The 14772-nt window shown below is 34.8% G+C and overlaps 1 protein-coding gene across 1 annotated transcript; it reads left to right on the forward strand.

Annotated features, from left to right (window-relative positions):
* The first annotated feature begins 859 nt into the window (after positions 1-859).
* Positions 860-13418, forward strand: LOC138306202 (tryptase-2-like). Its single transcript, XM_069246601.1, has 6 exons — positions 860-1009; positions 6844-7047; positions 8261-8432; positions 8996-9258; positions 12324-12463; positions 13190-13418. The coding sequence occupies exons 1-6, from the start codon at positions 943-945 to the stop codon at positions 13343-13345; spliced, it is 1002 nt and encodes a 333-aa protein (XP_069102702.1). The 5' UTR covers positions 860-942; the 3' UTR covers positions 13346-13418.
* The last annotated feature ends 1354 nt before the right edge of the window (positions 13419-14772 follow it).

Genomic DNA, 14772 nt, shown 5'->3' on the forward strand with positions numbered 1-14772 from the left:
CATCGACAGTTGTAAGATTGGACAAATGAGGTACAATACACTGCATGACTCTACTTGAGTATTTACAGTTTGCACTGACATGGACTCAATAACCATGCTGTCAAGTATTATCATTATCAGGGTATAATGATAGTACAACACGTGCGGCGATTCTATTGTTACGGGAATACTCACTGGCGTAGCAACGTGGGGTCAAGACCGTACTTCTGGTGGAAACATATGAATGACTCGATTGCAATCAGCTGTTGAATCGAATTCGTTGACGATGACGGGAGAGAAAAACTATGGGTATTTTTATAAAATGCATGCAACTGTTGCGAAAATGAATAATATTCAATTACGCAAAAAATGTAAATATAAGGAATAGCTTTTTATTTTGAGAGGTTATGAGGGTATAAATATAATGGAGCCCGTGTTAATTTTATGTATAGGCGAAGGTTACATAATTTACACGTGTTCCATTTTCATTACACCCCCATAACGTATGACGTTATGACAGGAATTGGGCAACAGATCAGCCCTAGATATAAATCAAGCCTCTGTATGTACATATAAAACAAATTAATATGTAAGTATTACGTCACGGTGCTCTGCTACGGTATGAACTTCACAGTAACTAGGTATTGTGACTTCATGTGTTGGCGAACATAATATCATATGCTACTTTGTCACACAACAAAATCATTTAAAACCCATTACAACAACGGCAAGTAACTCAATGTATACATATAATTCAATACACCAAATAAACACACTTTTTGAAGCAAGGTGTGCACTGTTACGAGTCATGTAGTCTGAGCCCGTAAAACAGGTGATCATAGAACCGATGTGTTCTACATCGGTGATAAAAAATGACCTGAGTGTCACGATTCCAGAGATAAAACCCAGAACTAGAGAGAACTGCCCTGACCAAGTCCAGTTGCACTAACGCTACACAGCAACATGGAGTTGGTCTGTATCGCTCTGCTGGTCCTAACCGTGACCGTCACACCGGCTCTGTCTGAGACAGGTAAATTCATAGTGTTTTTATGTATATACATTTAAATTGAGTTATTTCCTTTTAGCATTTTTAAACAGAAAAAAACATCTATTTTTACAGAAATATGTGTTTATACATAACGAAGACTAGTACTGCCAAGGTATCTTCTTTCTTATATTTCAACAGATGTCTACCTTCTTAGTATTTTAACAGAAAAAAAATCCCTAGAAACATTTAAAAATATTATTCATTGGAACCTGCTATTGACACTGTTGGAGATCAGAGCACAAATTGTGCGCTGATTCCATAGTAATTTAATTAAAATTTAATTTAATTTGAAATTAAATTACTGTTAACCAACTTTTTTTTTATACGGCTACTACTTTTCGCGGTCTCTATGCGACAGTTTTTTTGCCGATTAAAATATTGAATAGATTTACCAATCACTATAAGTATGGAGAAGTTGAAAGTAAGGAAAAGTGGTTTAGAGCTTTTGTCGTCTTTATCGGAGGGGTAGATTTTAAAATAATAGTATATTAGGGGTGAAACTATCACCTTGAGGAGCATACTGGTTATAAAATAGTTCTCTCCCTCCCCATCTCTCTCTTTCTCGCTCTTCCCTCACTCTCTCCTTCTCTCTCTGTCTCAAATACAACTTTATATATTATGTATATCTTATCTTGTAAATGCCATCTTGTCAATGTAATTTGAATGTTTTATTTTTTTGGGAACGGGCTTTATATAAGTTATACAACTTGTGCCCAACCCCTTTGCACATTTCGCAATAAAATATGTTTAAATCAAAAAATCAAATCAAGTATGGCAGTATATATCCGCGGAGATAAGCGTTCGCTAAATAATTTTAATCGCGAAATTTGCCAAGGTAAATCGAACGATAAAAAGCTAGTTGGTTTACAATACATTTCTTTCAACAATGAAACTCTGCTGGGACTCTACCAGTAGTCGTGAAGGAACAAAAGTCGTTATTTGGGGAAAAAATGATTGTTTGCATGTCATGAAAGACATTATTTCCACATAAACAAAACAACACCATCATGAAGTATTCGTCTGCAACTCCAGACATTTGGAAATCTGGACGCAGATTATAATATGTACACAATTATGACTACTGTTCCGTCACGACTACTGGTTGGGTCCAAGTATAGCGAATTTCTGTCAGAACAAATTGTTTCGTCTGGTTACATGGAATTTGTTATAGCAAAGTTTTACTTATAATGATTCTGAACAAGCAGTGTGAGCATTTAAAGAAACATTGATTGACCGACGCCATGTATATATAGGGATAATGAGATAATACATGGTTAGTATCTTACAATACAGGGATTATATCGTGCACCAAAATAAACTTGCATTGGAAGATACTAACCGCGTATTCTGCTTATCCTCCAACCATTTTGACATTCAAACAAAAGCAAATTGGCAGTAGTGTACGTGGTCGCTCGGAGCGAAACGCTTCGTTGACGCAGAGGACGAGATTCATTCATTAAATCGAATACGAGTGTAGTACTTCTATGTACTACCATAGGAAATATATAAGCGTAATATACTTTACAATGCATACCTTTGCCATGAGCCAAGAAAAAGACGACACCGCCATACGAGGTTTTCGATATCGTAGCAATGGCGTCATGCCGGTGAATGTGATGTCACTTTGTAGCGGGACTATATGACGTTTCATTCACCGGAAGGTTAAAGTTCTGGGTCAAATTAGAAAAGTACCGTCAAATATGGAACAAATTCACTTGATCGTATTAACGGATAAAGCACAAGTTTATTCGGCAGTAGTTTTTCCGTCAGTACATGGGACAGTTTGAGAATAAACCCGCATATCTGGACTGAACATATAGAGCAGAACAAACAACCAGTTACGTGGATCTTCATTTTAGTGTTATTTATCTGTATAATACAACATATTACAATACCAATACATGCCAATGCATAAAACAATTCGAGCTTTTAGAAATTAAAATGATAAATATTTACGCCCTTAAGAAGTCTACTGTCCTATATTTACACTTGCTAGGCTTATTTACTATACCCAAGTACTAGCCGATTTTGTTTACCATAACTGCATGGTAACATTGAACTTTGAACTGGCGTATGACAGTGTTCTATGCAACGTAAAGGGGCTACTTTTTTAACAGAAACACATGGCTTTGTTTACATTTTGATGAAACATTACGTGTATATTGTTGTTTTTCATAGAATTTTGGAAACATGTAAACAATACACTTATGTTTTTTTATTTATATATGATACAAAAAAATTTAAAGATGCTCCACCGCCGACAAAGCATAAATGATATTCACCACTTGAACAATAATTGGTGTTTAATCGTATATATATATATGTCTAATTAACAGAAAAAAGTAATCTCAAATAATTTATTTTGCCTTTGGTGCATGCGCAATCAGTTCTTCATTCTATATAGGATAAACTACAACGGAATTTTTTCGGGATGCAATTATTTTTTTTTGTAATTTTAAGTTGAAGTAAAATTAGAAGCTCAAACTTTTCAATGGTGGTAATGGTGTAAAGTAAGTAACTTTTGTAACTGAAGAAAAATTCTTAATCGTCTGCTCCTGTTTTTGATAATGAAAAAATATCATTTGTCAGCGGTGGGGCATCTTTAAATTAACAAACAATTGTATAAAGAAACGGGGAAAATATCCCGACCGGGGCGACGTAGAGTGCTTTCTTTTTTGTTAAAATGGTGGATGTCACTTTTTGGTAGAAAGGAAAAGAAACCAAAGAAGGGAAAAAGGATATTAGAAGAAAAGAAAAGAGATAACAAGAGAGAAATAAACAAAAAGGGGATGGTAGGCTAGCCAAGTTTTTTTTATTATTTAATTATTTCTTTAGGCCTTGTCAAGGTTTACTTTGTATGAATCACCATTAGTAGAATAAAAATGTTAGCAGGAGAGATAAATATATAAGTAAATAAATTTAAGAATTCAAATTCAAATTAAAATCTAAATTAAGAAAATTCATTTTTTCGATTTACTCCATACTAAAACTAAATTTTCTTTCATTGAAACGCCTCTACTAGTAGCAATATATTTTTGAACATGATAATGATCTTGTATTGTTTTAATTAAGGAATTAACATGTAATGGATTGTGAAAACATCGCATTTTGTAAATATACTGTTTAAAAACAATAACTAAATACACTTGTATTTATTCTAATATCAATTTACCAACAATAAGTTATAAGTAATATGAATTAAATCTCCCCTTAAGCTTTACAAAAAAATAATGATAATAATAACAATTGTTTGGAAATGAAAGATGTGTGTAAGATAAATGTAGATAATAATGTTAATTGAATGTGAAGATCATAGCTAGTGCAGTTTTAGTAAATGGATGAAGCTATAAATTGAGTACTAATCGATGAGTGAATGAATGTGGTTTGAAGATGTGATAATGACTTGAGAATGTATGGAGTGATGATGATAGAGATAGTATTTTGTATGTTTGGTTGGTAATTTAGAGGTGAGGATGGTAACAGTGAAAATGAAAATATGGAAATAATTATGTAATCCTACGATCGAGTCTTTTGGGTGGACGGGCGTGAGACACACTGACAGAGGTCAGTTATATACATATCCTTTTGTCTTTGTTCTTTGATAATTTAATCATGTGTATTATAAACATGCACCGCTAGTAATCCACGTGTTGACAGTTACGCCTTACGACAATACGACAAATACTTTGTATCCATCGAACACACGTGAAGTTGTTCCTTCTATCAATGGCGATGGATCTAAGCGCAAATTACATTATCACATGGCTTCCAGTGATGTAATATCATCAAGTCATACGACGATCTCAAACACATTGAGCTACTTGAACACCGTTGTTTCGACAACTTCGGTAAACTCTAGTGTATAAGCGTGTGACAGCTTCGCCTCGATGAGTTCACACAAATAATTTATGTTATTACGCTATACATTAACGTTTAGTAAAATTAAATATATTTTTAAAGTTCTGATCTGATTAAATAAAAATATCTCTGAAATTTACTTTGTTTTTCATGTTTATTTTACACTAAAATACTAAACTTTTTCGTCGTCGCGGATGAATAATTCTACTTTACGTGAAGAGTCATTATTCGCCGTTTAATTATGTAAGCTCCTCCCACTTTTGACCGACCTTAATTGAATAATTACGGCACATTCAAATGGCGATTTTTTTAATGACATATATATAAAAAAAAGTCGTGTGTGTGTAAATATAGGGATTGAATTTCGCTTTTATAATGACCATGCTTATATGGAGCAATTCCTCTAAGAATATATTCAATATGGAACGCGCCCCATAGTTTATATTCCTAGAGGAATTGCTCTATACAAGCATGGTAACATAAAAGCGAAATCCAATCCCTATATATAAAATAAAATATTACTTGGACAAGACAAGCCAAGACCTATATGAAAGAAAATATTAATGGTGATGTACAAAAAAAAACCTGGTAAATTGATTTTCTATATGAGAGAATACTAAGTAGTCATACCTAAATGAACACCGGATATCCGATATATCTACTATCAGATGTATTTCTTAATATGAAAACATTTTTGATAATGACAAAACGATCGACATAATATTCGATGCATTTTATTCCTCCACGTGCGTTTCTTTAACCGTATTAATGTAGCAAGAACAAATTTCAATCATTAAGATTAACATTTTCATCGTTGACATCATAATCGTCGTTATATAACCACTAAATTATCTTAGATACTATAGGGGTAGCTATCACTGCCGTTTTATCGTCCCCTGGACTGTGTCATGACAAGCATGAATTTTTGTGTGTGGCAACAGATGAAACAGGTGGTTCGATCATTTGATATACATAAAACAAATCAAATAACGGTATGGTTGTCTCTGTAGAGCTGTAATTGGTAGTTAATTCTCCTTCTATGTCTTCAATTTTACTATGACATAGCCCAGGGACGGTGACATATTGCACATGATTTTTCGTCGTCTCACATACTAGTATCGAGAACGTGTTTGTCTATCAGTTACTTGTAGGTGATTTTCTTATCTACGCTAGAATTAGAAATGTCCGCCTGTAAGACAATGTGGAGTTGATATATCCCAAAATACAAAAATAGAAATCATGGGAAAATAACAGCAGTAATTTCAAGAAAAGAACCGTTTTGTCACTGTTCTATAATTATTGAAGGATAAAACTGCTAGAAACGCTGGTCGAATTTGCGGTTGGCTGTGTGACATTCATGCCTCTATGATTACCAATTGAAGGCTTTTGAATTATTATTTCTACATCTGATTGCGATTATATATAGGTTTGAATTGTTCTCCTATAATAATGAATTCGCCGGGGTTACATAATTTACACGTGCTCCATTATCATTATACTCATTATACCATCATAACCTCAACAAAAGAAAAATCTATTCCTTAAATATGTATATGAACTAATGAGCCGTACTTAAGTCAAAAGTACAATAACTGACATCCAAATCGTGACCATTATGACGTCACTAATGTTGACATAGAAACGTCAACTGATCACCTTCAAAATGCTTGTTCCATCTTACTGAATAGTGCATCGTTACTCAACGGTATTGTCGGTCTAACCCAATGTCTGGCATTTACATAGACCATCAGTTCCAAAAGATAAAGGTTTGATGTTTATAGTTTACTATGTAAAGAGATTATTTTAAAAATGTCAAGTAATCACAGTATAAATGGCTGTTCCATCTTATGGATTAGATGGTCAAACCTCAACCTGCTGGCCTTATATTTCACGAAAGGAGAGTTTAATTTTATAGATAATGTATTATATAAAGATTTTATTTTTTAAACTATTCACAGCATGTCATGCATATCATCAAGGAGCTTGTGTAAATCTTTTGAGTGGAACCTCACACTGTGGAGCTGGAAATCATCTAGTCCTTAGTTACTGTGGCTTTCTAGAAGCTTGTTGCTATGGTGCTCACCACACCAGTGCTACATCAGCTCCTACACATGCGCCATCACACACCGGAAGTGGATCAGGATCAACAGGATCTTCAAGTGGTATGATTACAATAACATGGCTAAGACCAATGACTCAATGTGGACTGTATTAATTGCACCAGATGAAATTAGAAGCGATATTTGATGTGATATAAAGTAACTTCACCTTCAACAATTATAACACAACCTTCTGCAATAGCATATTATAATAGTGTATTATTGATACATTTACCGGATGAAAATATTATTCGTTAATCCCATATAAATACTATTACAGTAATAGAATGAACAATGGAATGTTTACATCATATACAATGTATATTGTTATCATACAGTAAATTAACAACAGTGCTAAATGGCGACTTAGATGACTTATTGAACTAATCACAAAACATTACATCAAAGATAATAATAGTAACAATAATATCTCAATATGTGATCAATGCATCATAATTTTGGATACATATATAGAAATATTAGATATGCTAGGATGTTTCCCTTCTCTCAATTGGCTAATGCGTAGTCACGTGGGGTTCGATATATAACATATAAATTCGATGTTTTTTGAGTAACATCGAGTCACTACTCCTTCTATTATGTCATTGCCCAAACGTTGAGTTCTTCAGGGTTAAAATTTGTTAATGGAACTACATATCTTATATGAAAATTAAGGACCTTTATTCGGTCAACATGTTGTTATACTTCCTTGGTAGAATATAAAATAATGACCTCGATTACGCCTTCGTTCATTATTTTATTCTACCAAGGCAGTATAACACAAAATGGACCACATAATTGATAAATAGTGTATATTACTAATAATCGGAGATGTCGCAGTGATAAATGCCACACATCACAAGCATATACAGCCATAGATGAAATATATGTACAAGTATTTTTTTAAGATGCCCAGCCGATATCGGCTTATGAGACAGTCATGAAAACGTCTACAGAGTTAAAAAATTCCTCAACGTTATATGGCGGTTATACGTATCTAAATAATATTATAAATCGCATGTGAAACACAAAACTATAATGTCATCACGGTATCATTTAAAAAATTTCTTTATATTCTTAAAATCAGCCTTCTTCGTATCATTCTTTAATAAATTGTTGTAAAAAATGGAAATTGAAGATCATTATCACGGGACAAATAACCATGTTTAGAATTGAAGTGAGTTCGTTAACATTAATGTAATAGTTCGCTGTATGTCAATGTATTTATTGTATATAACTAGCGATAAAGACTTAAACATCACAACCTATTCCTCAGGTAACTGTGGTGTCCCCAGCGTCTCTGGAAGTCACAAGATAGTCGGAGGTCACTTGGCGCAACACGGTGAATTCCCCTGGCAGGTGTCGCTGCGATACGGCGGCCATCACATGTGTGGCGGTACCCTTATAGACAACCAATGGGTTGTCACCGCCGCTCATTGTTTCCAGGAGTAAGTGTCTAAACTTTAAACATTCAAACTTATCAAATGCTGAATATAATTTTCAAATGTTAAACCTTATTTTCTCGAACATACGCACAATGCTTGTGTTCTGGTAGTATTCGTGTGTTGTATATGAGTTACTAGTTGTATGTTTATAAAAAATATTTCACTTGCAGTCATTACCTAGGGATATATGTCTTTAAATGACTTGCTTATTATAAAGCGCATAACTAGTGTAGCCATACCAAATACCTAAATGAGAATATATTTGAGGAAAATGAAAATTGAACCTAAAGTTTGTTAGGTTCAAGTAATTGGTATATTTGAATAGAAATTTGAAAGTACCAGCAAATGGAGTATATTAACTCTAACTGCTCGGGAAGTGTTAAAAATCCCAACCAAATTATTAAACCATGTATTTGGAGGAGAGGAAGAGGGGAAAATGTAAACGTAAATTGTTATGAGGACAAGGAATATACATCCACGATAGTGTTTGGTAAATCACTTTCAGACATTCTTATTCCTGATTCATATTAACATTATATTTGGAATAACAATGTATCTATTTACAGTACCAGTAAGAGTTACTGGACCGTGGCCGTTGGTATCCACGATCGGTCCCACATCTACAGAAGCCAGATTCACACCGCAGTTCGTGTTATCGTTCACGAACACTACGACCATTCCAGTAACCATAACGACATCGCCCTCATCAAACTTGATAAGCCTGTAGATGTCAATACCCAATACGTGAAGACGGCTTGTCTGCCCGATGCTAACGAAGACTTCGACAACGTCGTATGTACAGCTACAGGCTGGGGAGCAACACACAGCGGTGAGGGTTAATGTATTATATAGTAATACCAAGGTCAATGTATTCTGATAGTAATGTGAGGGTCTATGCATTCTGATAGTAATGTGAGGGTCTAGGTATTCTGATAGTAATATCAGGGTCTATGTATTCTGATAGTAATATCAGGGTCTATGTATTCTGATAGTAATGTGAGAGTTTATGTATTCTGATAGTAATGTCAGGGTCTATGTATTCTGATAGTAATGTGAGGGTCTATGTATTCTGACAGTAATATCAGGGTCTATGTATTCTGATAGTAATGTGAGGGTTTATGTATTCTGACAGTAATATCAGGGTCTATGTATTCTGATAGTAATGTCAGGGTCTATGTATTCTGATAGTAATGTGAGGGTCTATGTATTCTGATAGTAATGTGAGGGTCTATGTATTCTGATAGTAATGTCAGGGTCTATGTATTCTGATAGTAATGTCAGGGTCTATGTATTATATAGTAATGTCTGGGTCTATATATTCTGACAGTAATGTCAGGGTCTATGTATTGTGATAGTAATGTGAGGGTTTATGTATTCTGACAGTAATATCAGGGTCTATGTATTCTGATAGTAATGTGAGGGTCTATGTATTCTGACAGTAATATCAGGGTCTATGTATTCTGATAGTAATGTGAGGGTCTATGTATTCTGACAGTAATGTCAGGGTCTATGTATTCTGATAGTAATGTGAGGGTCTATGTATTCTGACAGTAATATCAGGGTCTATGTATTCTGATAGTAATGTGAGGGTTTATGTATTCTGACAGTAATATCAGGGTCTATGTATTCTGATAGTAATGTGACGGTCTATGTATTATATAGTAATGTCAAGGTCTATGTATTCTGATAGTAATGTCAGGGTCTATGTATTCTGATAATAATGTGAGGGTCTATGTATTCTGATAGTAATGTCAGGGTCTATGTATTCTGATAGTAATGTGAGGGTCTATGTATTCTGATAGTAATGTGAGGGTCTATGTATTCTGACAGTAATGTGAGGGTCTATGTATTCTGACAGTAATGTGAGGGTCTAGGTATTCTGACAGTAACATCAGGGTCTATGTATTCTGATAGTAATGTGAGGGTCTATGTATTCTGACAGTAATATCAGGGTCTATGTATTCTGATAGTAATGTCAAGGTCTATGTATTCTGATAGTAATGTGAGGGTCTATGTATTCTGATAGTAATGTCAGGGTCTATGTATTCTGATAGTAATGTCAGGGTCTATGTATTCTGATAGTAATGTGAGGGTTTATGTATTCTGACAGTAATGTCAGGGTCTATGTATTCTGATAGTAATGTGAGGGTTTATGTATTCTGACAGTAATGTGAGGGTCTATGTATTCTGATAGTAATGTCAGGGTCTATGTATTCTGATATTAATGTGAGGGTCTATGTATTCTGATAGTAATGTGAGGGTTTATGTATTCTGACAGTAATGTCAGGGTCTATGTATTCTGATAGTAATGTCAGGGTCTATGTATTCTGATAGTAATGTGAGGGTTTATGTATTCTGACAGTAATGTGAGGGTCTATGTATTCTGATAGTAATGAGAGTGCTTATGTATTCTGACAGTAATGTCAGGGTCTATGCATTCTGATAGTAATGTCAGGGTCTATGCATTCTGATAGTAATGTCAGGGTCTATGTTCTGATAGTAATGTCAGGGTCTATATATTCTGATAGTAATGTCAGGGTCTATGTATTCTGATAGTAATGTCATGGTCTATGTGTTCTGATAGTAAGGTCAGGGTCTATGTATTTTGATAGTAATGTGAAGGTCTATGCATTTTGATAGTAATGTGAGGGTCTATGTATTTTGATAGTAATGTGAGAGTCTATGTATTTTGATAGTAATGTGAGGGTCTATGTATTTTGATAGTTATACGAGGGACGATGTATTTTGATAGTAATGTGATAGTCTATGTATTTTATAGTAATTTGAGGGGCTATGTATTTATTATATTTAAACTTCGACGACGTCGTATGCACAGCCTCCGGCTGGGGAGCAACACACAGCGCTGAGGGGTTATGTATTTCGATAGCAATTCAATGACATAGCACCTTTACCAAGGTAATTGCCACCTGGCACCAAGTTCATTCATCAAATAGTCTTCGACTTAAGTGTTAGCTTAGTCAATCACAAATGAAGTGACGTTTTGTAATGTGATCTGTAGCTGATTAAGGTAGGAAAATTACGGGACAGTTTCATAATCCTGGGAGCAGACGTCTCGGAATGTAATTGTTATTTATCCTCAATTCTGACATTTAGCTAAAATGTTTGCTTTCTACCTATTGTCCCTATTTTTCTATTGCACAAAAGACAACTTGGCATCTAACACCTTCATCGCAATTTTGTCGTTTTTATGATTAAGTTCAGCACCATTCCATGAAATGCCAATTCTGTGTTCAGTCCAATGGTCGAGACCTCACAGTCTATCACAAAGTCTCGTCGTGTTATTTAATCAAAATCTGTTCTGTGGGCTTAATGAAAAGACCATTTCTTTCCTTGTTCATTTTTTGATATATTCCAATTCCCTGCTTATATCGGTGGACATTATCACTTGGTACCTGGAGGTTTCCCATATCTAACCCAGGGTACTACTTGGTTCTGTTAGATCCAAACTGATTAGAATACAAATCCTTATTATCACTGCGCTGGATAAGAGGATCTGACAACACCCAAATTAAGGGTCATGTTAAGGTGACCTTTGGGAATGGCCAATGAAATCGATGCTGGCAGAATCTTGAATGTGACTTTAAGGGGACGAAATTGCTTTAAATATATGTCAGAATTATTTTCTTATACGAGGTCATCTCGCCAAAACAGCACAACAAAGCTAATTGTATATGTATACGTGGACGAAATTGTGTTGTAAATTGACCTAGCAATATGTAGAAAATACCTTGGATCTGAAGTACACTAGTATAAAGGTCATTCAAACATGACCCTTACGGGGTGTTGTCAGATCCTCTATTGAACGAAGTGGTTATAAGGATATGTATTTCAATCAGATTGTGTTAAATCATGTCACCCCACTTTGTTACACAGGTGGACAAGGTACTCAGTACCTTGAGGAGGTCGATGTTCCTATCATCACAAACAGTTTGTGTAAATACTACATGGGTAACATCATCTACAGCTCCAACCTCTGTGCTGGGTACAGTCAGGGCGGAAAGGACGCTTGTCAGGTACGTCATTATACTTTGATGTTACTGGGTAAATTCATGGTGGAAAGGACGCTTGTCAGGTACGTCATTATACTTTGATGGTACTGGATAAAGTCAGGGTGGGAATGACGCTTGTCGTATATTATATTATACATTAATACTGCCAAATATATGCTGGATACAGCCTGGATCAAAATGGCGCCTGTCAGATATAATAATGTTTACTAAGGGAAAGTATCAGTTAAAAATATAAATCACTGTTGCGGAGACACTGAGCAAATATGTTACTTTTTTTAAACGACGCAGTAGTTAGGCAGTATTGCAGAAATATTTTGAGATGGCGTTTTTTTACGTACACTACTATAACAATCACATTTTCTCAAACTCAATGTTGTATATAACAAACACAAACAGTTATGTAATTATAGACAGAAATAACAAGGAAAAATTCAGCTCTGATAACCCCAATGTCTAATTCACAAATTTGATGTAGGCAGTAATATTTTAATATGCATTATTGCCGAAAACAAAAATTCATTTCGCTTGGTGATTTTATGTCGACCGTGATCAGTAGTCCAGTTTAACCATTAAAACTGATAAATAGATATCCATGTTTAAAATCAATTCACATGTACTAAGTATATTTTCAGTCTGGATATATTCATATCGATATGTGTTTTCTGATTATTTCGATCATTGTAATGGTTATTTGCAGTAGCTTTACTTGCCATTATCTTTACCTTCCAGGGTGACTCTGGTGGTCCACTCACCTGTAAGAGGAATGGTCAATGGAAGTTGGCTGGTATCACGTCCTGGGGGTACGGGTGTGGACAGAGGAACGCCCCGGGGGTCTACACCAGGGTGTCCTCCTTCCTCAGCTGGATCGCAGCTAATAAACATTGAAATTAATGTTGTTTTATCGGGAATATTGAATGGTATAGAATGCAATAAATCGAGTAAAAATGGGTGCTTCAAATCTAATGGTGTTTTGCTTATTCATGATATTTTTCTGAACCCTTGTGACCATTGATCACAAATCAAAATGTTAACATTACAGAAGGTCGGACGAACTTCCGTTTACGATGTCATGGACAGTTGTAACAATGGACAAATGAGGTATCAAAACGACTACCATAGACTAACAAATATTTATAAAATCTAATATGATATGTATGCTAATAATCTATTCTTAAACAATTATTAGTTTCATCTGATTTTCCTACTTTTCTAATTTGAAATTATTCTCTCAAAAAGAAAAAAGTCAAAACCAAATTCTCGGACTTCAATGTTATCAATTTTGTTATGGTATACGCATTATTTTTGGAACTAAAATGTAATTCGGCAAACATTATCAAAAACAGGCCTACCTTACGTGATCACTGTAAATGTGTACTTTCTCTGTTAAACTCAATACATTCCTCGCGCAACCTGATTGAAATACATATCCTTATAACCACTTCGTTCAATAGAGGATCTGACAATATCCCGTAAGGGTCATGTTTGGGTGACCTTTATGCTAGTGTACTTCAGATCCAATGCATTTTCTACATATTGCTAGATCAATTACAACAACACAATTTCGTCCACGTAGACATATACAATTAGCTTTGTAGTGCTGTTTGGGCGAGATGACTTTGTATAAGAAAATAATTCTGATACATATTTAAAGCAATTTCGTCCCCTTAAAGTCACATTCAAGATTCTGCCAGCATCGATTTCATTGGCCATTCCCAAAGGTCACCTGAACATGACCCTTAATGGGGTGTTGTCAGATCCTCTTATCCAGCGCAGTGATAATAAGGATTTGTATTCTAATCATATTGTTCCTCGCGTTATAGTATTTTATATATTGGATACATAAATCTTGTTTGATGTACTATTTTACAAATGGTAAATTATGAGTGGGTTAAAATAAAACTGACAATACAGCTTTTCGCACACTACGGATCAAAGAAGTAATATCAACAGGATTTTCCAGAATAAAACTGACAATACAGCTTTTCGCACACTACGGATCAAAGAAGTAATATCAACAGGATTTTCCAGATGACACGTGATCCCATCAAACGTAAGTCTGTACGATACGAATTACTTCAAATGGTAAATATGGGACAGAGAAGTAATTCCAACCGTGTGGAAAAAGAATTGTCACATTTTCAAGGCGATCGGCCCCTTTATCAAGACACACAATACGAACATGATTACATAATATGACACGAACAGTAAAACGGGACAATGAAAGCAGACAAATATTTAACAGCAGAATGGAGCGCAATTAATTAACCCTTGAGCATGTGGCATCCGAAGGCCTGATCTAAAATTAGTCATGC

This window comes from Argopecten irradians, chromosome 13 (genome assembly GCF_041381155.1).
Source record: "Argopecten irradians isolate NY chromosome 13, Ai_NY, whole genome shotgun sequence".
NCBI lineage: Eukaryota > Metazoa > Mollusca > Bivalvia > Pectinida > Pectinidae > Argopecten > Argopecten irradians.